We start from the raw sequence: 25,000 nt of genomic DNA, 5'->3' as shown, positions 1-25,000 counted from the left end.
AGGTTTATTTTTATTTAGTTTTAGTTGTGCTTGCTTTTTAGTTTTTATTTTTGTAAATTTTAGCAATTTATTTTTATTTGTATTTAAATTGTAATAATATGTTATTTATACAGGTGTATTTTTATATAATTATATGTTTTAATTAGATTTATATTATTATGCATTTTGTTATTTTATTTGAGTAAATTTTAGTAATGTTTGTTTTTTATTTTAGTTCTATGAATATACTATTTATATATAATATACTTCTTATTTATATTTAATTTATATTAATATCTTATTTATACATAATAAAACATGATTAAAATTAGTAGTAGTTGTTTTATTAGATTTATATTATTTTGTTTTATTTAAAATACATTTCAGAAATGCTATTTATTTTTAATTTATGATTTAATTGTATTAATATATTATGAATATATAATGTTCTGGTTTATTTATATTTAGATTTTTTATTTAAATGTATTATTTATACATTATTAAATATGAATAAAATTTGTATTTTGTATTTATTTGTTTTTATTAGAGTTACATTAGAGAACTTTTTAAAATGCTTTTAGTTTTTTATTTATGATTTAATTGTATTAATATATTATTTATACATAATGTAATATTATTAAGGTTACATTTTTAGTTTTTTTTTTAAAGGAATAAATTTCTTTCCCCATATTTACATTATTTTGCATTTTAATTTTATTAGTTTTTTTATTTAAATTTTTATTTTGTTTATTCATTTTTATTCAATTTGTTTTATTTAATTAAATTTTTTAATTAAAATGTATTTTATTTTGTTTAATATTTTTTCTTTTCATTTGTTTTCTTTCATTTTAATTAGTTTTTTATTTTATTTTACTTTTATTTTATAGTAATGCTTGAAATCATTTTGATCCAGAACCTATAAAAATGCAGCTGTATAGTGTCCTTCAGAGCAAGTGTTTAGGGGTCAAGCATGGTCTGGTCTGGGTGTTTTATGCACACGGGTGAAGTGAGCGTAGAATTGAACATTAACTCTATTATCGGACGCTTCCCTCGGGCGCGCGAATGAATCCACCTGAGACGTCCACAATTCATCATTCTCCACATTTCCAGAGGCCCACCTTCACTTTATAGCACGCTTTACATGTGAAGGTTAATCAATAAACAGGCCTGACGCGTGCGCTTATGAGACCCGCGTTAATCTCACAAGGGGAAATAATGCCAAACACACACACACACACACTGCCTGGGGAACACAAGGCAGTGTTAGTGAAAACAACCATGACAGTAATTGCATTTATTACATTACACATAATGGGATTACTTTCAGATTACATTTAGATTACTTTTGTGCTAACCATGTGAATGTTAAAAAATATATTTAAATAAGAAGAATCTATTAATTAAAGGCCATTACTGGCATTGTGTTAAAAATATGTAATTATGTAATCCATAAAAAGTGATGGTAGTCTGATTACAAGTACTTTTGGATTACATTTAGATTACTTTTGTGCTCTTTACTCTTTTAATGTTTAACTCTTTACACTTTAAAAACAAATATAAATACAATATTAATTCAGTCTCTTAGATTACTCATTTATAGTAATGTAATCTGACTACTTTTGGATTACATTTAGATTACTTTAGTGCTATTAATATGTAATCCATGAAGTAACTAAGAATTTTAAAAGTAGTTTATTTACAAAACCTGAAATGCGTTTTTATAAACCCTTATAGTATGGGCGAATTATTTATGAAATGTAATCAGTAACTGATTACAAGTTACATTACTAATATGTAGTCAGTAATTCAATATAATCTCTTAGATTACTTGTTCATGGCAATGTAATCTGACTACTTTTGTATCACATTTAGATCACGTTATTGTTAACAAAAAAGGGGAAATGAGGAGAATCAATTAATTGTAAGCAATTTACTGCCATTGTATAAACAATAGGTAATCATGTAATCCATAAAGTAACTGTAGTCTTAATACAAGTATTTTAAAAGTAGTTTAATAACAAAATGGACTACTTTTGGATTACTTTAGATTACTAGTGTGTGCTAACTCTATAAACTATAAAAAAAAGAGGAAAATAAGGAGTCAATTAATTGTGAGCAACTGACTGTCATTGTATAAACAATAGGTAATCATGTAATCTATAAAGTAACTGTAGTCTGATTACAAGTATTTAACAGTAGTTTAATTACAAAAATGGACTACTTTTAGATTACATTTAGATTACTTTTGGGTGCTGACACTTTAAACATTAAAAAATTATAATAATATCAGATTACTCATTAAAGGTAAAATATTCGGACTAATTTTGGATTACATTTAGATTACTTTTGTGTGCTGACTCTGTAAATGTTAAAAAATGAGAAAAATCAGGACAGTCGATTAATTGTGAGCAATTTACTGCTCTTATGTAATCATGTTATCCATAAAGTGACTGATTACAAGTAGTTTAACAGTAGTTCAATGACAAACACTTGATTTTTAGGAATCTAATTACGTATATATAATCCATTACTACATCTATTAAGGGTTGGGTTACTTATAAATGTTTTTACTGGTTGCAGATTAGATTTCGAATCTGTAGTCAGTAATGCAATATAATCTGTTTTATTTTTATTCCAGCCAAACTAAACGAACAAAGATTTCTCCAGAAGAATAGTATAATATCGAATTTCCTTGCTCTGTTAGACGTACGTAATCTGTTAAACATCATTATTATATTCGCATATATTTTTTGTCTTCAACTCTATTACAATATTATAGGTTATTATTGTACTGTATATGCATGAATTGTGTCAGTGTTGAGCGTGTGTGTGTGTGTGTGTGTGTGCTCTCCATATTGTGTTGTTTTTCTGGCAGCCGCTCTCATTAATCTGCTGTTGGCGATGCATTGATCCGTGTGTAAAGTGAGATGTGAATCTGTGTGTTTACACCAGTCAAACAACACCGCTAAACCTCGTAAATCATGCATCTGCTTTAAATATTGAAGCTTTAGCAGAATAACACTGCTTTAAACACTTTCATTACACATCCAGACCAGATACAGACGCTGGCTTTCTGCGCCATTCATTCATTCATTTATTTATTTATTTACTTGAACAGTAAGAGGCATTTAGCTTGTGTTTTATGCCATTTCGCCGCTCTGCCCTTTATGGAAATGCACCAGTCGCTTTTAAAAGCCTCTTAATTGCTCCTGAACGCCACATTGTTGAGGCAAGGGAAAAAACACACATTTTGCTGCTGACTGAATTATAGATGGCACTAAAACAATCCCATTATCATATGCTTTCAGAGTAGTTTGCGGTATTGAGATGCTCCAGTTAATGATGCTTCCTCTAGCGCCACCAGCAGGTCAAAGGTCATGCTCTGTTTATCTCTGATGCAGATCGTCTTCAAACGGGTCCTGTGCAGGAGGGAATATGAGTAAATCAATGCGCTAAATAAGCTGATTCACTCATCACTGCGTTCTTGTTTCGTTTGTAGCCCTATTATCTAACAATTCTTCAATCAAGAAGCTAAAAAGAAGCAAATTCACTCCATTTTGACTTATTATTTCTAAAAACACGACTATATGTTTTGCTTGTCTAGAAAGTGCTTCTGAATTTGTAGATATTTGGACTAGTAACAAGACAAACTCTAAGTAAGAAAGCATCTTTGCAATGGACTCATAATATTGTGCCGTTTTTATACTGTATTCGAATAACTACAACGCAATATGAGCAATATCACACGAGTAGGAGTGCGATATGGCTGTATATCGGCACTGGTGGGAGGCGTGCGTTGGCTTGAGGCTGCAGTCCGAGTGCCTTAGTGTCCCACCAGTGCTGATATACAGCCATATGGCACTGCTATGAGTGTGATATTGCGTTTATACAACAGTTTGACGCATATATAAACGCATATATGACGTGTATATAAAAAAGGAAATCGAACACGGAGAGCCTAAAAACCGTTATGTATGAGGAACTACTTTCTTCTGCCGTTCATTCACATCTGCAGCTGACGTCAGAACTGCAGAAACCGCTGCTCATTCACCAGCATCACTGTAGAGCTAGTGTTTGAATGACTCTTTAGCGTAATAAAGTGAAGACAAAGCAGCTGATTTTGCTCACACTTAAGGATTATTAGGCTGAACAGCATGAAATGCCATCAGTCTACAGAGATTTTACAGTATTTCTCTGTTGCAATCGAAAGATCACAATAATTAACCCTGAAAAATACAGATCAAAGCAAACACTAGCAGATTACTGTGGTATAAATACAGCACTACAACATGCAAAATAGAGAGATCCACTTAGAATGTGGGTTACCTGTTTTATAATGATTTTTCAGCTGTAGTTTGGGGCTTATTATGGGCTCTCTGTTGCCATGTTGTGGCAGAGCATCAACTTTCTTTGCTCTGCTCAGTATGGCAGGCTGATGGATGCCGACATGCTGTATCTCTGAAGTGATAAATAATTAAAATAGCGCTATCCTTATTAATAAACTGCGTAGTTGCAATCTAAACAACTACATCATGGCCTAAAAAGCCTCAAAAGTAGATTATGTTGCCCAACAACTGCAATATTTGTCAAGCTTTAGTGCTTTGCTTGCCACTTGTGTGGACTGAATATTACTTTAATATTTCACGGCTATCAGCCAATCAGATTCAAATACCAGACAGACCTGTTGTATAATGTTAATTATATTATTTTAAATTCATATTTATAGTTTGTAGCAGTATTTATGCCACCTGTATTATTTATTAGCTGCTATTTTTGGTATCACTTTTCAGTTAAATACCAATTTTCACTATTAATTGGTGGTTTAATTACAAAAAATGACTTCTTTTGAATTGCATTACATGCCTGTTATTAAGATATTGTTTGTTTATTAGTATGAATAAAGCACATAATGTGCATGACTTTACATCTCTAATCCTACCTAAACCCAACTACTACCTTAATAAATATTAATAAACAGCAAATAGGAGTTTTAGTTTTTTAACCTATATGTTTAGCATAATTCCTGCTTTAGTTACCTACAGTATAGTTGTATTTAGCAATGACAAAATCATGATGTGTTATTTATACTGCAGTTCTGCTGAATGCTGGATTGTGATTGGCTAATTAGCATTCTAAGGTGTGCTGTTATTGTCAGATAAACACACAGCTAAAGTAGTTCCGGCAGGATCTGAGCGCAGCTCCATATTACTCCACACTGTTAAAAATATCAGTAAATTAGCAGTTTTCCATATTTTGTGATTCATCTGTTTACTTTCCCTCATTTATTTATGATTTTGCATTGCATTATTGGATCTAGATCTTGCTTTCAACATCTTTGAACATTAAAAAGTGTGAAAAAATGACTTTTATTATCATGTGTAATAGTGTGCAGTGCTATATTGTGTGTTGGTGTTGTATATTACGCTACAGACACCCCAAAATAAACTGCAGCACATTTTCTGCTGTATTGCTCTACATATTATTTCTTATATCATTTCAAACCACTATAATGTCCATAAAAGTCACTTTATGAAACTGTCGTTGAATTTTCAACATCAAAAAAGTTTTTTTTTTTTTAGCCAGACATTTACAAAGAACATACTGTATACTGTGATCACTGTACCCAAGGTTATCATTCCTTCAGAATCGTATATACCAGCTCATGCCTAGGTGTGTGTCAGACGGTGCCAAGTGCATTACTGTCCACGCGAGCGTAATCACCTTACAGTGTATTTCTGGAACACTCAGAAGGAGACACCTGATATCAGCAGCACTGCATTAACACAGCCCGAAAACCGCAATCAAGCAGGAAGGTGCGCTAACACGCACGCAAATGACCGACAAACTCAATTTCAGCTTGTAACTTTGTGCAGCGGGCCAAACATAACAAGATCTGCCATCCCATAATTTCCCTGAGATCAATGCAGATGAAATGAACGCTGATGTAGAGCAGGAGGATCAAGTGTTTAAACTCCTGCATCCGCTTACTGTCTGATGGGCTGCAGACGGCGAAAGTTTCCTTTAACATCCTCGTTTCAATACTGTGTGGGACTGAATGGGCCAACTGTTTACTTTATACATGTATACGTTCACTAGTGGTTTCTATGGTTACTACATAGTTACTACGTGATTTTTTTAAGGGGTTCTGCGATGTTGCTAAGGTGTACTATTTAGTTGCTATGGTTAGTACATGGCTGCTACATGATTTTTAAGTGGTTCTGCAATGTTGCTAGGGTGTACTATTTGGTTGCTATGGTTAAATAGTTGCTACATGATTTTTAAGCGGTTTTTCAATGTTGCTAGGGTGTACTATTTGGTTGGCATGGTTATTAAGTGGTTGCTACATGATTTATAAGAGGTTCTGAGATGTTGCTAGGTTGTACTGTTTGGTTGCTATGGTTACTAAGTGGTTACTACATGACTTAAGGAGCTCTGTGATGTTTCTAGGGTACTAGTTGGTTGCTATGGTTGCTAAGTGTAAGTGATTGCTTCTTGATTCCTAAGGGGTTCTGCAATGTTGCTAGGGCGTACTATTTAGTTGCTATAGTAACAGTTGCTACATGATTTTTTTTATGCAGTTCTGCAATGTTGCTAGGGTGTACTAGTTGGTTGCCGCAGTTAATAGGTAGTTGCTACATGGTTTTAGGGTGTTATTGGATGTCTACTAGTTTGTTGCTATGGTTACTAAATGTTACTACTACATTTTTAGGGGGTTTTGGGATGTTGTTAGGGTGTTCTAGAAGGTTGCTATGGTTACTAAGTAGTTGCTACAATGTTTTTAAGGGTGTTCTGGGATGTTGTTAGGGTGTACTAGTTGCCACAGTTATTGAGTGTTTGCTACAAAATTTTGAGGGGGTTCTGGGATATGGCTTCTGTGTTCTAGCTATGATTAGTAAGGAGTTGCTACAGGTTTTTAGGGTGTTCTGGGTGGTTGCTAGGGTGCACTGGTTGATTGCATCAGTATCGTGGTTGCTACAAGATTTGTTCTGGGATGTTGCTGGAACAGTGGTTGCTCCATGCTTTTTAGGGCATGCTGGTTTTGGTGGTTTCCAGGGTCCAGTGCATGGTTGCTATGGGCCTCCAGCTGTTGTGTGTGTGTGTAACAGGTGTGACAGGTGTGTTTGGACACTCAGTAATCATACCTGTTGTTGCCTGTGTGTTCATTCTCCGCTGTGATCTTGTGTTTTACCGTCTCTCCACTCTTACATCAGGCGTTTCCCTGTGCAAGTCAACATGTCTGATTGTGTTCCTCATCATGCACGCCTGTCACTGACAAAATAAAGCAAATATCAAAGGTGTCTCGAAGATGAAGGTGCCGTGAGGAACAAAGCAGCGGCTCCAGAGTGACGAGCAGCTTTAGTAGGGTTTCAGATGAAGATGTTCATGATGACGGCCTGACGGAGGGCTGAGGGCTTTTTCATTTCAGATCTGCAACACTGGAGAGCTGCAGACCAACATTAATAAGGCAACGACCCTCACACACACACACACACACACACACACACACACACACACACACACACACACACACACACACATTTAGATCTGATCCGCTCCTGTGAAAAACTAAACCACATCACACAGATACTGATGGAGCGCACATCAGGCTTCTCTACTCTCTACATGTGTTCATGAGTTTATGAGCACTCATCTACTGTTTCCTTTATGCGTTTATTTAATGCAGTAATCCTAAATGTGCATAATAATCAGTGAATGGAAGCACAGCTAATGATGACAGAATGTATATTTATTCTGGACTGGCCCTGGTGCATTCTCTGAGCTGATTTGAGTGCTGGGGTTAAAGGCAGTTTGTTTCAGAGCTCTGGTTTTAGTGATAACCCCAGTGAGAGCGCGCAGACCTGAGGAACACACGGTAAAGTGCAGTAAAGCGCGGTGAACAGAGATCGATAAGACCATCTCACCTGTGAGGGACAATCAGAGAGCACTGAGAGCCCTCATTCTGCTGCGCTATCTGCTGAGATATTACACACACACACACACACTCACAGATATAGACCCACACACATAGACGGATGCACACTCTCTCTCTCTCTCCCTCTCTCTCTCTCTCTCTCTCAAATGTGAATGATTAATAATAACCAGTGTTGGGCATGTTCCTTTAAAAGAGTAATTGGTTCTAGTTACTTCTCTCAAATAGTAACTGAGTTACATCATTATAAAAGTCAGTAATTACCAGGGAAAGTAACTATTGCGTTACTTTAAATAATCTAGTGTGTCAAATAACTATAAAATAAATATAAAACACTGTACACTACACTATTTTAATGCTGCTGTGGGATAATGTGAGACACTGGCAGCTTGTGCTCAACTATGTAGATATTATTTGGATTAATTCTGTCTAAATTTGTGTTCGCGCTGGAGAAAAATGCAGTTTAATTTGCTTTGACGTCGTGGCTCTGTCTCCTCCTTTGGTAGCAGAGCTCACGTCATCACCTGCGCAGCCGCTCATTTAGTGCACTATAACAAGGGCTCGCTAATTTAAATATAAGTGCTTATAAGCATGCACTAATATATGATTTAATAAAAAAGCTGTTTTTAATAGTTTAATAAAAACAATATATGTTGGACTACAGAAATAAACAATCGTTCATACAGTCTATCGTACGTTAGACTAAGCTACAGTGAGCACAAACATATTTTTCTTTATCTGTTAATAATCTTAATGATCTCTTATAACAGGTTGTTGGTATTAGTTATCTTCATAGGGGTGGAAATAACATTTGTAAAATATGAACAATAGCTTATATATGTAACCAGGGGAGTGTCACTGACAACAGAGCTGCGCATGCATATGCAGGTTCACTTAACAGATAACAAGACTCAGCAACAGTGAGTGTAGTGCAGTAGTCAGTCCAGAAGCAGCTTCAGCTGTGGGAGTCTAATTAGTGGAGACTTGTGTGGCACTGAATATGTAGTCCATAAATGGCCGAATTGTAGTCCTTTAGCGATTTGCAGCTACTAGATCACTGGTGATCATGACAATGAACAACACATGCATTTTTAGAAAGGTTTTAATTTTTGGGTCAACAGGACCCAAAATATACAGATCATGAGCAGCTATTTGCCACGGGGGCATAATTGTGCATTTTATTGTCAGTAATGTAACGACGTTGTAATGGGGAAACAGTTACTCTGTTGATTACAGGTTACTTAATAAAGTATTGGCGTTAGTTTCGCCATTTATTTATAGCAGCTTTATTGTATATTACAGAACTAAAATTGCATTTAATGGTGCAGTATGTAAGTTTGATACCCAGTGGTTGAATTAGGTATTGCATCCCTGGATCAAAACACATGCAAGCACAGGTTGCCAGATTGACGACCAACAGGAGTGAGCCTGACTATCGAGGCTGATAAAGGCTGATTTAAACTGTTGTAAATAAAAGCAGCGGCACGACAGAAGGAATATTTTCCATATTTTAAGGAGTTTTTTGTCCTAAGAAACACCTGAAATAAATTTTTCAGAAACGGCTTCAATTTCTCACAGCGGAACAACAGGAAACTGACAATGATCAGCTCAGCTACAGCTCATGTGCTTCACTCAGTGATAATGTGAGTCGGACATGACGTTTATTGACACACTACTGAAAGCAGCAGCAGATAGTTCAGCTCAGATCTGGACAATAAAATAAACAGCCCAATTGCTCATCACTGCACATCTCGTCACGTAGCGTGTTGTTAGGACACGGGGTTACAGTGTGACCTGCTCACCTAATGTTTACACTCGTAATATTAATATTATTTGCTAATTAATAACCTCATGTGGAACTCTGAATCTGCGTCTCATTTCAGAGTCTGCTACTGTCCACTGGAAGTCGCATTTCGGTTATGGATGCACACTCTCACAGCCTTCCTGGCTGAATGGATGAAATACACTGTTTTTCAATATCTGGCAACCCGGGGTGCTGAAATATAATTGGCTGAACTGGCATTGGGCGGGTTAAAGAGACCAAAACAAAAACAGCCGCTTCGGCACGTAACACACACGTCCACAGCAGAATATCTGACTTCAGCATTGTTTCTCAGATAAACAAGCATGTTCACTAAGCATGTTTCGAAATATCTGCAAACACATGATGCAGCTTTAATCATGCAGATGAGTCAAACACTGACATACAGCAGCTTTAAAGAAACGTACACACTACATTCTGCAGTCAACCTGCCTGGACGAGCTGTGTGTATAATTACAACACACACACACACACACACACACATACACACACACACACACACACACACACACACACACAGCTGATGCTCGGGCGTGTTGGGTCTCGTCTCGTGTGTTGTGTGTGTGTGTGTGTGTGTGTCTCCTGGAAATTTGAGGTTTGGGTGTCAGTCTGGCCCCGGGACAGAAATCCCATCATTCATTCATTCACTCATTCATTGATTGATTCTCACACACTGATGTTATTGTGTGTGTGTGTGTGTGTGTGTGTGTGTGTGTGTGTGTGTGTGTGTGTGTAAAACTCCGAGCCTGGAGGCTGCAGGAGGAGAAACCTGGAGATTGAATGTTTATTAAAGGGTTCGTTCAGCCAAGAAAAACATTCTGTCATCATCGGCTCGCTCGCCCGAGAGTGTGTGTGTGTGTGTATGTCATTTCAGACCCCCGTGACTTTCATTCAGGCGTGAAACACAAAAGAAGAAATTCTGGAGAAATCTGAGGGCCAGGAGCGGTGAAACACACCGAGACATAAAAATACTATAGAGAGTCTGTGTGTGTGTGTGTGTGTGTGTGTGTGTATAGTCAGTTTATGTGTGTGTGCACATGTGTATAGTGAGTTTTTGTGTGGGCATGTGTATAGCCAGTTTGTGTGTGTGTGTGTGTGTGCATGTGTATAGTCAGTTTGTGTGTGTGTGTGTGTGTGTGTGCATGTGTATAGTCAGTTTGTGTGTGTGTGTGTGTGTGTGCATGTGTATAGTGAGTTTGTGTGTATAGTCAGTGTGTGTGTGTGTGTGTGTGTGTGTGTGTGTGTGCATGTGCAAAGTGTGTGCATACGTGCACATGTAATACAGCTGGTATTGTCTGTGTTTTTGTGTGTGTCTTCAAAGGAGCATTAGACTGACTACACACACACACACACACACAAACACACAGTTGACTCTCTTCTGTTCAAAGTTTCTCAGAGTGTGTACCGCAGTCCGGCACTAATGAAAGAGCAGCTGCTCGTAAACCAGACGCCAATACACACACACACACACACACACACACACACACACACACACACACACACTAAAAGAGACACAGACTTACTGTACCCTAAAACACTGATATCTGCACACATACAAACACACCAACATACACAAATTTCTGCACACACATGCACGCACACGTGCGCTCACACACAAACAAACACACACACACACACACATGCAAGCTCACTAAACACACAAAACTTACTACACTCAAACACAAAACACTCACTATATACAAACTCACTATACACACACACAGACAGACAGAGACACACACACAGATGCGCAAGGACATGTACAATATTGTGTGTGTGTGTGTGTGTGTGTGTGTGTGTTTGTGTCTCTCTCTCAGCAGCAGATTGAGTGTTGTTATAATGCTGACAGTGTCTGGCAGATGCTCATGTCTAAAACACACACACACACACACACACACACACTCACAATGCATGCATGAACACACACACATACAGACACAAAACTTACTATACATAAACTCTCTACAAATCACACACACACACACATGCATGCACGCACACACATACACACCCTATACTCAGTGTGTTTGTGTGTGTCAGCATCAGATTGAGAGCTGGTGTATTGCTGACAGTGTCTGGCAGATGCTCGTGTCTGAATCAGATCAGATCAGCCGCAGATTAAACCTGCTGCAAACACTTTACACCAAACACACCACTAAATCCTATTTAAAAGAGTGTGTGTGTGTGTGTGTGTGTGTGTGTGTGTGTGTGTGTGTGTGTGTGTGTGTGTGTGTGTGTGTGTGCAGTTTTCGGTTCTTGTTGTTGTTAAGTGTCTGTCATTATAGTTTTTCCCTATACTAGTTGGCGGTTCATTCCGCTGTGGTGACCCCGGATTAATAAAGGGAAGAAAAAGCAGACAAGAAAATGAATGAATGAATGAAAAGTGCCTAAATTTTTATAATATGAATAATAATGTATAATACACTCCCTGACAGAAGTCTTGTGGTGGATCTCACATAATAACTGGTCTTCTAGTTGATGATGTGTGAAAGTGTCTGAAGGTGGATTTCTCTGCTGGATCATCTGCTGATCTGCATCCCAATCATCACCAATACTGCAGAAGACCTACTGGAACCAGCATGGACACAAGATTCTCACAGAAATCAGTCAAGTTTGGTGAAGGAGACATCATGGTTTGGGGTCATTCAGTATGGGGGCGTGCGAGAGATCTGCTGAAGGCTTTCTTCTTCATCCAGATGACTTTATTAATCAGTGATGTGAGTCATGTCAGAGATGTATGGATGCAGTCCTCCAAGCTCATGATGGAGTCAGACACAATCTTCATTCTGTCTCCACTGCAGCAGGACTTTATATTCTATACTGGACATTATTTCTGTTCAGTGATGACACTTTAGTCTGAGCAGAGTCAGACCGCACTGTCCTCATCAAATCAGTCAACATCAAGACATGATCAGATTTATTGAGCTCAAATCAGCAAAATCTAGAGGCCTTCACCTTTCATAGAGACACTTCTGACACCAAATCACCAACTAGAACAGCAGTTATTATGTGTTCCTAAAACTCAGTTAGTCTTGTGTGGGGTTGTGTATAAGGTGATGTATATGATGATGTGCTCAGCTCTACTCCTGATCTGCATCTTCTATAAGCAGTAAATGTGTGTTAATGATCACTAAACATGCTAAAGTCTACATTCAGCGTCCGTCTGCTGGTGTTTCATTAGCATGTTTATAAAAGCACTTCCTGTCCTGTGCTGTTGTTCATCACAGCAGATCATGTTCACAGCTTCAGTGTGTTTGACTAGAGCTTCACCGGCTTCGGGTTCAGGGTTTGTCGTCTAACAGGAAGTGATGTGTTTGTCCAGAGACCTTGGTCTGTCTGCGCTCGGGTCAGCCAACAATGAGCAGTCAGATTTCCACTTCCTGTTCTTTCTGGGGTCACTTCCTGTGGATGCTGACACACTCATATGTGTGATGGGAATAAGGCAGTGATGAGGGCTGAGGCATGAGGGAGTTTTAGAGACGGCATGTTTTGTTGATGAGATCTGAGACTGTAACCCATAATAGATGATGATGATGATGATGATGATGATGCAGTGAATAAAAGGAGTACATTGGATTTGCTCATTTCTTTAAAGTAAAAAGCTGCAAACGATTGCTATAGGCTGGATTTGAGCAAACAAACGGAGATATGCATTACTAAATTTCATTTGTTTCTTTAAATTCAGCCCATATTAATAGTTTGTAGGCACCGACCTTAAATAAATGTGTAAATCCAATGAATCAATCAGTCTAATAGAATTATACGTTTTATGTTTGATCCTTTAACTAAATAGTATTTTTAAAATTAAAAAATAATGTAAAACTGTATATAAACAACATCTTAATTTAATTTCATTGCTTTATATTTAAAAAAAATGTTTATATGTACATTTTTCACATTTCAGTTATTATTTCTATCGAATATTTTATATAGACAAATAAAGTTTATAATATATATATATATATATGTACGTATGAATGAATGTATGTATGTGTACGTATGAATGAATATATGTGTGTACGTATGAATGAATGTATGTATGTGTGTATACATATATATATATGTATGTGTATATGTATGTATATATATATATATATATATATATATATATATATATATATATATATATATATATATATATAATGAATGAATAAGACTGAATAATGTATTGTTTGAGCATCAATATCACAATCTGCAATAGTCACGTTGAGAGTTAATCTCCTATTAAAACAATGTTATTGTAAAGGATGATAATTAAACCCCTCATTACCCAAAATAACTGTAAGCAAAAGAAAGCCGATAAAAAGCGTTTCGTTCATTAATAATCTGTTCGAAGAATGGTAAAAGCGAAAGCAACCGCTGCCCCTTACAAAAAATCTCGAGCTCTTGAAAGTAGCAGCACTGCGTGCATGAGCATCGCTTTTTTTCACAGTCAGTGAGTGAAGGTGTGTCTCACCGTGCGCCCAATCATCCTCTCATTCGCTATTCACCTGCTTTCTTTTGCTCTCATGAAGACTTCTCAATCGTGCTGCTTCTCGATTCTAAAATCACAGTTGCGCCCATACTGACATACAGTCTTAAACTAAAATTCTAATCTTTAGAGACAAAGCAGCTCTGCCAAATGAAAAAATAGTGGCTAGTGGGGTCTGTCTAACCAGCCGCAGGTGAAATCTACCTGCATTTGGCGGGTGGTTCTTGTCAAGTCCTTGTTGTTAGACTGTTGCACTTGTGTTGTCACTAAGCTTGTTTATATAGTTCCTATTGGTGTGTGTGTGTGTGTGTGTGTGTGTGTGTGTGTGTGTGTGTGTGTGTGTGTGCAGTGTTTTTGTTTGTTTGTTTATAACCACCTACAATGATAGTGTGGGTCTCAAGTCACTGCAGTTGTTATTTTGGGGGTCGCGAGCTGAAACTTTGTGAACCCCTGAGTTAGATAACAGTTCATGAATGATAATGATGCCCAACAGTGACAGACAAAATGATTAATAATGATGCCATAGTGACACTACTATAAAAGAAATGTGACTTCAGCTGTATGTCCACACATGAGGAGTCACAGATGAGCTGCAGGACTGAAGCTGATGGTTTGTTTTCTCTCTGTGTGTGTGTGTGTGTGTGTAGGGTCAGCGTTCCTGATGGCCAACACCTCAGGCCGTTTCTCGGGTCAGAAAGCTCAGCTGTTTCTGCCTCAGTTTAAGGAGAACGACACACACTGCGTGATCTTCCAGCTGCTGAGCGCGGGCCGCGAGGGCTCCAGCCCGGGACAGATGCTCATATACGTGAAGGAGAACAGCAGTCCGCTGGGCCAGCCCGTCTGGAACTACAGCGGACCCGCAATGCACACCTGGCAGCAGGTGGAGCTCGCCGTCAGCACCTTCTGGCCAAACTTCTACCAGGTGAACCGGCTCACACTGAGACATTTATACCCCTGCTGTACTGTTCACACTGACTCCCCTTTGCTGGAGTTGGGACTGTTTTTGCCCCATTGACCCCCATTATCATCACATTTATTGATTCTAAAGCCATGACTGCAGATCATCATGCATTCATTGTAGTTGATTGTTGCTGATTATTGTTTATTATTTTGTTGGTGGTTTTCCCTGTTGGGATTAAGAGGTAATGTTTGTCACCTTTACTGTTGATCATCAGTCTCCATATTTTTATTGATTTCATAAGTCATAAACGCTTCATTTCATATTAAATGCTAAATACTGAATCTGATATGTGCTGTAATTGATTCATTGAATGATTCAGTGATTCACTGAATCATTTAAAGAATCAACTCATTCAAAAGCATCAAATCAATTTATGAACAATAAGTGGGTGTTTTTATGAGGGAGGCGCTGAATCATTCATTTAATGAATTCATTCAAAAGATTCAAATCAAATTGTGAACAAAAGTGCTTTTATGAGTGAGTCACTGAATCATTTATTGAATCATTTTATTCAAAAGCATCAAATCAGTTTGTAAACATAAGTGGGTGCTTTTATGAGGGAGTCACTGAATCATTTGTTGAATCAATTAATTTAAAAGAATCAAATCAGTCCATGAACAGAAGTGGGTGCATTTATGAGGGAGTCACTGAATCATCTGTTGAATGAATTCTTTCAAAAAAATCAAATCAATATATGAACAGGAGTGGGTTCTGTTATAAGAGAGTCACTGAATCATTCATTGAATCAATTCATGCAATAGAATCAAATAAATTCATAAACAGAAGTGGGTGTTTCTATGAGGGAGTCGCTAAATCATTTGTTGAATCAATTAATTCAATAGAATCATATCAGTCTATAAACAGAAGTGGGTGCTTTTATCAGGGAGTCTCTGAATCATTTGTTGAATCAATTCATTCAAAAGAATCAAATCAATTCATGAACCGAAGTGGTTCCTTTTATTAGAGATTCACTGAATCATTCATTGAATCAATTCATTCAAAAGAATCAAATCAGTCCATGAAAAGAAGTGGGTTATTTCATGAGGGAGTCTCTGAATCATTCATTGAATCAACTCATTCAAGAGAATCAAATCAATTCAAGAATAGAAGTGGTTGCTTTTATGAGAGATACACTGAATCCTTCATTAAATCAATTAATTCAAAAGAATCAAATCAGGAGTTGGTAATTTAATGACTCACTAAGTCATCGATTGAATCAATTAATTGGTTCAAAAGAATCAAATCCATACATGTACAGAAAGCAGAGGGTGTTTTTAACAGGTGAGTCACTGAATAGTTCTCATGTCATCTCTCTCTCTCTGTGTGTGTGTGTGTGTGTGTGTGTGTGTGTGTGTGTGTGCGTGTGCGTGTGTGTGTGTGCGTGTGCGTGTGTGCGCGCGCGCTTCCAAGTGTTGGTCTCTGCATGTGTGCGGGTGTGTCTGTGTTTGTGCCTTTGTGTCAATCTCTCTCTTTCTCTCTCTCTCTCTCTCTCTCTCTCTCTCTCTCTCTCTCTCTCTCTCTCTCTGTGTCCTCCTGTCACTGCACTCTCAGTCTCCACATGAACATCATGTCTATCTAGTGAACGTCGTCATGCTAACAGATCTTCATGATGCTCGCACACGCTCCTCAACCGTGTGTGTCCAGCAGTCTCACAGGACACACACACACTCAGACCCACTCCAGCATCTGCCGACACACACTTCTCGTCTCCATCTCTCGGTGGTCCCGCAGAGTAATTGCTGAAAAATGTGATTGTGACTTTTTAATAGTGTGGGAGATTAACAATGGTGTCGGCGGCGCTGTGTCTAATTAGCGATGCTAGGCTAATTGCAGGTTTGTGTAATTACACTGTATCTTAAGAGTGTGTGAAGATGAAGCACCTGCTGCAGGAATTACTCTGCGCCTCATTCTGTAATTACAGGCTTTGTGTTTGTATCTTCATATCCACAATAAGAGCTCTCGCCGCCGCCGCCGCTGTAATTGCGCTGGATTGTCGTCCACAATAGCGTCATAAACTCCTCCCGATGTGCTGCTGCGCCAGGTCAACACGTGGACTTGTGTTTTTGTGTTTAACGTGTCCGGATGAGAGTGATCCACAAACTGAGATGATTCAGAAATAAACGCAGAACAAAAGAGACGCTCAGAGAAATGTGTTTGGACAGATGTGTGTGTGTGTGTGAGAGCTGTTATTAGCATCCGCTGCTGATCGTGTGTCACTGAGGGTCACACACTTACAAAACTTCTACAGCACATAATTAGAGGAAACCTGCGCTCCTCTCCTCATCTCCTCCTTCAAAATAAGCAGATCTCTTGGCTTTTTCAGCATTTAACACACTTCAGTCTGCATCAGTGTTCGCTTTCACTGCTGCTTTTCTACGCTGTGTGGATCTAAAATCTCTGCAAGCTTTAATGCAAACTTTTAAAACTCACAAGCAAAGATTTTAAATTCTGGAGGATAACATTTAATCTGAAGTAGTTAGTGAAATCTAAACATTCTGGGTGAAAAATGCACAAAATAAGCGGAAAATTATGGGGGAAAAGGCACAGAATCAGTAATTTAAGGCAGATAATTCTGGAGGGAAAAGCACTAATAGCTTACTCCTTCCATTTCCTTGTCAGGGCAGCACGGAGGCCTAATGGTTAGCACCACGGCCGCATAGCAAGAATGTCACCGGCTCGGACTCTACCTGGCCAAGTCGGCATTTCTGTACGGAGTTTGCATGTTCTCCCTGTGTTTGCGTGGGTTTTCACCGGGTTCTCCGGTTTCCTCCCACAGACCAAAAACATGTAACATAAGTAAATTGACAACTCTAAATTGACAGACACTTCATAGCATTAATCTACTTCCAACATTATCAAGCAGAGGAGTTCTTAAGACCTACCTGAACTCAGACTCCCCTCTTGCCCTGAAATGGGGGGGAGCCCCGGGCTCGAGGATCTCTCAAGCTCAGGGCTCTCTCCTGGGACAGCATGCCAAACACACTTCATAATCAATCATCAGCTAAGGGCGAACTTTTGAAATAAAAAAAAAATCTGGGGGGAAAATTACACAATCAGTTATTAAATCGTAAAATTGTGGAAAAAAAGACACAAAATTAACCATTTAAAGCAGAGAATTCTGAGGAAAAATGCACAAAATCCGCCATTTAAGGCAAATAATTCTGGTGGGAAAAGGACACAAATTAAGTAATTTAAATCAGAAACTGCTGGGAGTAAAATGGCACAAAATAAATAATTAATGTCAGTTAATTCAGCGCTAAAATCTGTCATTAAATTAAATTTGTCATGTAAGGCAGAAAATTTAATGGGAAAAATGGCACAAAATGAGTCTTTAAATAGAAACAACCTAGTGGAAAAGGCTCAAAATCAGCCATTTAAATCAGAACATTCTGAGCAAAAGAATGCACAAAATCAGTCATTTAAATTAGCATATTCTTGGAGAAAATGGCACAAAATAAACAATTTAAAGCTGATAATTCTGGGAGTAAAATGGCACAAAATAAATAATTAATAGCAGAAAATTCTGTGTCAAAAATGCACAAAAAAGTTTTTAAATAAGAAAATTCTGATGGGAAAGTTCACAAAATCAGCCATTTAAATAAAAAAATTCAGAGCAAAAGAATCCATCAAATCTGTCATTGAAATGGGAAGATTCTTGGCGAAAATGGCACAAAATAAAAATTTAAAGCTGATAATTCTTGGAGAAAAAATGGCACAAGAGAAATCATTAACAGCAGAAAATTCTGTGCAAAATTTACAAAATCTGTCATTTAAATCAGACAATTCTGAGCAAAAAAATGCACAAAAAGTCTTTAAATGAGGAAATTATTGGGAAAAGTGGAAAAAGAGTCATTTATATCAGTAAAGATTTTGGGAATAACAGCACAAATTCAGTCATTTAAATCAGAACATTCTGCTGGAGAAAATGGCACAAAAGTCATTTAGTTCAGAAAATTCTGGGAAAAACGCAAAAAAAAAAAAAAAAAAAAATCAACCATTTAAATGGGAAAATTCGGGTGGAAAATTGCACAAAATAAATCACTTATCTGAATGTTTTAATGAAAAAAATGTGCAAAATCAGACAAATCCGAGGGGAAAATTGCGAAAAATAAATAATTTGAATTCAAGAAATTTTGCAAGGAATGACATTTAAAGCAGCAAATTCTGAGGGAAAAATGCACAAAATCAGCTGATTAAATCAGAAATCTCTGGTGAAAAATGGCACAAAATAAACCATTTAGATCTGAATTTTCTTGGGAAAAATGACGAAGTCTTTAAGATAACTCTGGGGAAAATAGCACACATTCACACATTTAAATCAGACAAGTCTGGAGGGGAAAATAACACAAAATAAACCATTTCAATTAGAAATTTTTAAAGGAAAAAAGGTACAAAAGTAAGCCATTTAAATTGGAAAATTCTGGAGGAAAATGCACAAAATAAATCATTAATATCAGAAAATTGTGGGGGGAAACTCTCAAAATCAGTCATATTATGGCAAAATTCAGGAGGAAAATTTCAAAAGAAGTCAGTCATTTATATCAGAAAATACAGGGGTAAAACTGCAGGAAATGAGTGAGTGAATGCAGACAGAGTCTCTCCGTGAGCTGATGTGCCGGGGGTGATTTTACCATCTCCTGAAATGATTGAGAATCTCATAAAAGTATAATTAGATGCGGGCGAGCGTTGGCTAAACCACAGCAGAAGGAAAATCAATTAGATTGGCCTAATAAAGTGATCCGTGTGCTCGCTGTCGTCCGCTAATCATTCATTACATTTGCTCTTTTGTCCAGGCCGCATTGACAGTGTCTCAATCAGGTTCTCCTCAGCAACGTTTACAACTTCACGAGTCGTGAGTAATGAGTGGAGACGTGCCACAAATGAACACTGAATTACTCTGGACATATGCTGCTGTTATTGTGTTGCGTGCTGTTCATTACAGTCATATGCAGATTCATTCATGCCTCTTCAGCTCAGTCCTTTATATATCAGGGGTCACCACAGCGGAATGAACCGCCAACTATTCCAGCATATGTTTCACATAGCGGAGACCATTCCAGCTGCAACCCAGTACTGGGAAACATCCATATACATTCTCACACACACACACACTACGGCCAATGTAGTTGATCAGTTCCCCTATAGCGCATGTGTTTGGACTGTGGGGGAAACCGGAGCACCCGGAGGAAACCCACACCAACACGGGGAGAACATGCAAACTCCACACAGAAACACCAACTGACCCAGCCGAGACTCGAACCAGCGACCTTCTTGTTTAAAGCTGCTGCTGATGATCGTGTGTTTGTGTGTGTTTCAGCTGGTGTTTGAGGTGGTGGCGTCAGGTGATCGGGGTCTGCTGGCCGTCAAAGGAATCTCTCGCCAGGGTCATCAGTGCAGTGAGTACACACACACACACACGTACACACACGTACACACACACACACACACACACACACACACACACACACACACACACACACGTACACACACACAGATCCTGCATTTGCTTTGAAAACAGATTAAAGCACAGGGTCCTGCAGGGCTTCACAAACACTGCAATCCCACAATCCTCTCTGTTCTGTGTGTGAAGATGATCAGACACGCAGTCAAACACACTGTTGCACATTTTATTTTGGGCTTTTTCTCATTTTCGTTACAGCTGATGCTAATAAACGTGTGTGTTGAGGCCCAAATTACTCAAAAAAAAAAAAAATACATGTTAAAATATGTCTACATTTTCAAATGCACATTGTAATTATTAAAAGCATTGGTAAATGTATAAATAATTTAATAAATAAATAAATTGATAAAAAGATTTTGATTTTAATTTGTTTAATTATTTAATTATGCAAATATTTATATTGAATTATTGTGTATTTATTGGTCTGATTATTTCATTAGTTATTGATGTAAATATAATAATATATGTAAATATATTTTTAAAAATGTGTTTGTTTGTTTATTTAATTTTGAGTAATTTGTCCCTTCATGCACACTGGTTAATGTTATCCAATTAGTTGTTATATTATATTTGATGCAGCATTTCTGACTTCTTAAAGGAATATGTAATCGGAATATCTTTAATTCTGTCATCATTCACTGCCCTTTATGTTTATGAACTCATTTATCTTGTTTTAATGATGTTGTATTAAAACTGAGACTTTAAAATATGCTGAGTATGCATGTTTAAAAGTCATTTTAATTTTAACAGAATTTAAATTGCTATATTTTTATATTTAAATTAGGTTTAAATTTAATAAATATTGATTTAAGTTGCATGAGAAATAGTTTATTCATTTAAATTAGGTTAATTAAAATTGTTGTTGTTGTTGTTGTTGTTATTATTGTTAATATTATTATTTAAGTTAGGTTTTAATAAATGAAGTACATAAGTTACACAAGAAATAAAAATTAATTTATTTAGATTAATTAATTAATGTCATTGTAATTGTAGTTTGTAAATTGTAATTGTCAGTGTACGCTTTAAAATATAAAATAAATATAATATCCAAATGATTTGAAAATGCTGTATAGATGGTAATAATAACGTTGATTTCTGGCATAATTCTAAATATTTTTAGATTTTTTAATATTTATTTTAAGTTTTTTATTTATTTGTTTAATATTTGTATGTTTTCCATCTAATATCTGATCAATTTCGCTTATCATAACACTTAAATAACCCCAAAATGTATTAGTCTGTTCTGTTAAACAAAAGCTGGCGTTTTATTAAACATCATAAACAGGGCTGATGATGATGACAGATATGAAGTCATACGGCGTCCTGATCCTCTAATTAATAATAGTCTGTAAATGTGGCGTATAACTCGATTCATCAGCTGATAAATGAAGCCTGGCTGATGTTGAAGGATGTTTGACCTTCATCCCTCTGTTTTATTCTTTCATTCATTCATCGTTCCTTCAGTCTTTCTTTACTTTTTACAAGAGGCTGGAAAAACTTTGAAGCATCTCATTATTATTATTTTTATTATTATTTATAATTATATTATTGTTCTTTATATTACGGTTATTTTCATTATATAATAATAATAATAATAATAATTATTATTATTATTATTATTATTATTACTTATTATTCTTTGTTACTATTATATTATGTCATATTATTATTATTTAAAATTATATATATAAATAATAATAATAATAATAATCATTTACTATATACTTTCTCACTTTATAATAATTAACAATATATTATAATATTAATTATTATTATTATTATTTATATTACTATAATATTATCTGTTATTATTATTATTATTATTATTGTTGTTATTGTTATTTATATTGTTATTATTATTATTTATATTATCTGTTATTATTATTATTATTATTATTATTATTATTATTATTATTATTATTATTATTTAAATTACTATTATATTATCTCAATATAAAATAATAATAATAATAACCAATAATAATTATTATAATAGTAATTATATTATATATTTTATCATTTAGTTATATTATATTATATAATAGTGTAGTTATATATTATAACATTTATATTATATTATATATTATTACTATAAACTTAAGAATAAGAATAATTAAGACTAAATAAGAATAATTATATAATAATAATAAGAATAATAATAATAATAATAATAATAAAATAATAATAATAATAAATATAGCTGCAAGCAGCAATTAAGGGGCCAAGCACTATTGGCCATAAGGTGGCGCTGCTCCAGACGTTTTTGAGTACTTTCAGGGCATGGGGTTGAAGATGCATACCATGTTTTGTAATGATATGTGAATGTGTTGGTAAAATATAGCATTTTTGGACAAAAATCGAAATGGGCGACGCCCAAAATGGCTGACCTGTGAAAATCAGACATCATTCGACTCTGCATGCTCTGCCGGATGTAATGAGACCAGTTTCATGAGATGAGTTTCGGACGAAAGGTTGAGACGTTATAAGCCAAAAAGCAAGTTTTTTGTATCTCTGGACCACTAGGGGGCAGTGCGCCAAAACTCCGCAATTCACCTTAGACCCTAGTTGTCATAACACACACCAAGTTTGGTGTGAATCGGTGAATGCATTACAGAGATATCGCCTCAAGTCCATTTTCGCAAGTTCTACGTTAAATTCGTTCGTAAGTTAAACGAAAACGGTTGGTCTAATCAACTTGAATTCCATAACTTTTGGTTGGCATGGTCTGTAGATCATGTGATTCAATTTTGGTAAAAATCGGAGACACGGCCTAGGACGAGTTCGATCAAATAGGTTTTTCGAAAAATTTAAAATAGCGCGAAAAAAGTCATGACGGAAAATGACGTCATATGGTGGGTTTGAATCGGACTGAGCCAAGGAATCAGAGGAAAAAAGAATTTTGATTGTAGCCCATTCGGTTCAAAAGTTATAATGATAAACATACGTGAAAGTTTGGACAAGTGGTGGCGCTAGAGAGTTTGATTTTGAGACTTCATATTTGGCCTGATTATTGTTAATACTGGCCTCTATCATTGTGCCAAATTATACAACTTTCCCGCATACGCCTATATGGGCTGCCATTCAAATCCGGCGGAAGAAACGGAAGAAGAAGAATAATAATAATAATAATAATAATAATAATAAGAACACTAACGAAAGCAATAGGTGCCTACGCACCTACGGTGCTTGGCCCCTAATAATATTATTATCTCATTATATTTCTAATTATTTGTAATATTATTACTATTATTATTTAAATTACTATTATATTATCTCAATATAAAATAATAACCAATAATTATAATAATTATAATAGTATTTATTATTATTATTATTTTCCCTTTATATTACTATAATATTACTCATTGTTATTATTATTATTATTATTATTATTATTTTAACTATTGTTATATTATCTCATTATATAATAATACTAGTAATAATAATAATAATAATAATAACATAAAATGAGAAAATATAGTCATATAAAGAATAATAATAACTAATGATAATAATAATAAAATGAGATAATATAGTAATATAAATAATAATAATAATAAAATAAAATGAGATAATATTATAGTAATATAAAGAACAATAATAACTAATAATAATAATAATAATAACAGAAATAGCAGTAATAATAATAATAATAATAATAATAATAATAATAATAATAAAATGTGTTTTTATAGTAGTAGTACTCTAGTAATAGTATTAGTGTTATTACTATGATGCCTCTACATTTCATATTTCTTCACTTTCACCTAATTTTTCATTGTAATACAGAAGTACAGTTTAAACTAATGTGAGTAGTAGTTTTATACATTTATGGTTAGCAATTTGACCACATTTCAGGACATTTTTGTGGTGCATTAAAGTAAATTAAAGCAGATTTCTCATTTTAAGTCTTTAAGTCTTTCATTTCTTCTGATGTCGTGATTTCGTGTGATTTGCGTGTGTTTCTGTCCTGATGGCCAGTTTCACTCAGCCTGATGTGTTTCTCTGACCTCTCCTGTTCTTTAAGTGCTGCGTCTGGAAAACACACACACTCCTGCATACACACTCTTCCACACGCACTCCTCCACACACACTCCTCCACACACACTCCTCCACACACACTCCTCCGTACCCTTCAACCCAAAACCCTGATCCTGTAATATCCTGATGGCAAAGTGTCTGATCCATTTTATGATTGATTCGCTGCAGCTCCAGGGTGAAAGACGTCTGGAGGAGATGATTCACTGAGTCAAACAAATGATTCACTGAGTCAAACAAATGATTCACTGAGTCATTTGAGCTGATTTTCTGAGGCTGCGTCCAAAACCGCATACTTCCAAACAATACAGTACGCTGAAATCAGTATGCGAGCCGAG

General features: G+C 35.9%; 1 protein-coding gene across 1 annotated transcript in view; it reads left to right on the top strand.

The window, feature by feature from the left end:
* The window catches only part of ptprma (protein tyrosine phosphatase receptor type Ma), a gene marked incomplete at both ends in the record, with an annotated part of 269,837 nt that overhangs the window by 92,764 nt on the left and 152,073 nt on the right, over positions 1–25,000 (top strand). The window contains 2 exon segments of the mRNA NM_001018133.2: positions 14,850–15,124; positions 20,481–20,559. Of these exon segments, the coding sequence (NP_001018143.1) occupies positions 14,850–15,124; positions 20,481–20,559 (354 nt within the window).

The sequence above is a fragment of the Danio rerio genome, chromosome 24 (assembly GCF_049306965.1).
Source record: "Danio rerio strain Tuebingen ecotype United States chromosome 24, GRCz12tu, whole genome shotgun sequence".
Classification (NCBI taxonomy): Eukaryota; Metazoa; Chordata; class Actinopteri; order Cypriniformes; family Danionidae; genus Danio; species Danio rerio.
Note: the sequence above shows the minus strand (reverse complement) of the source record. Positions and strands in the feature narration are given on the sequence as shown.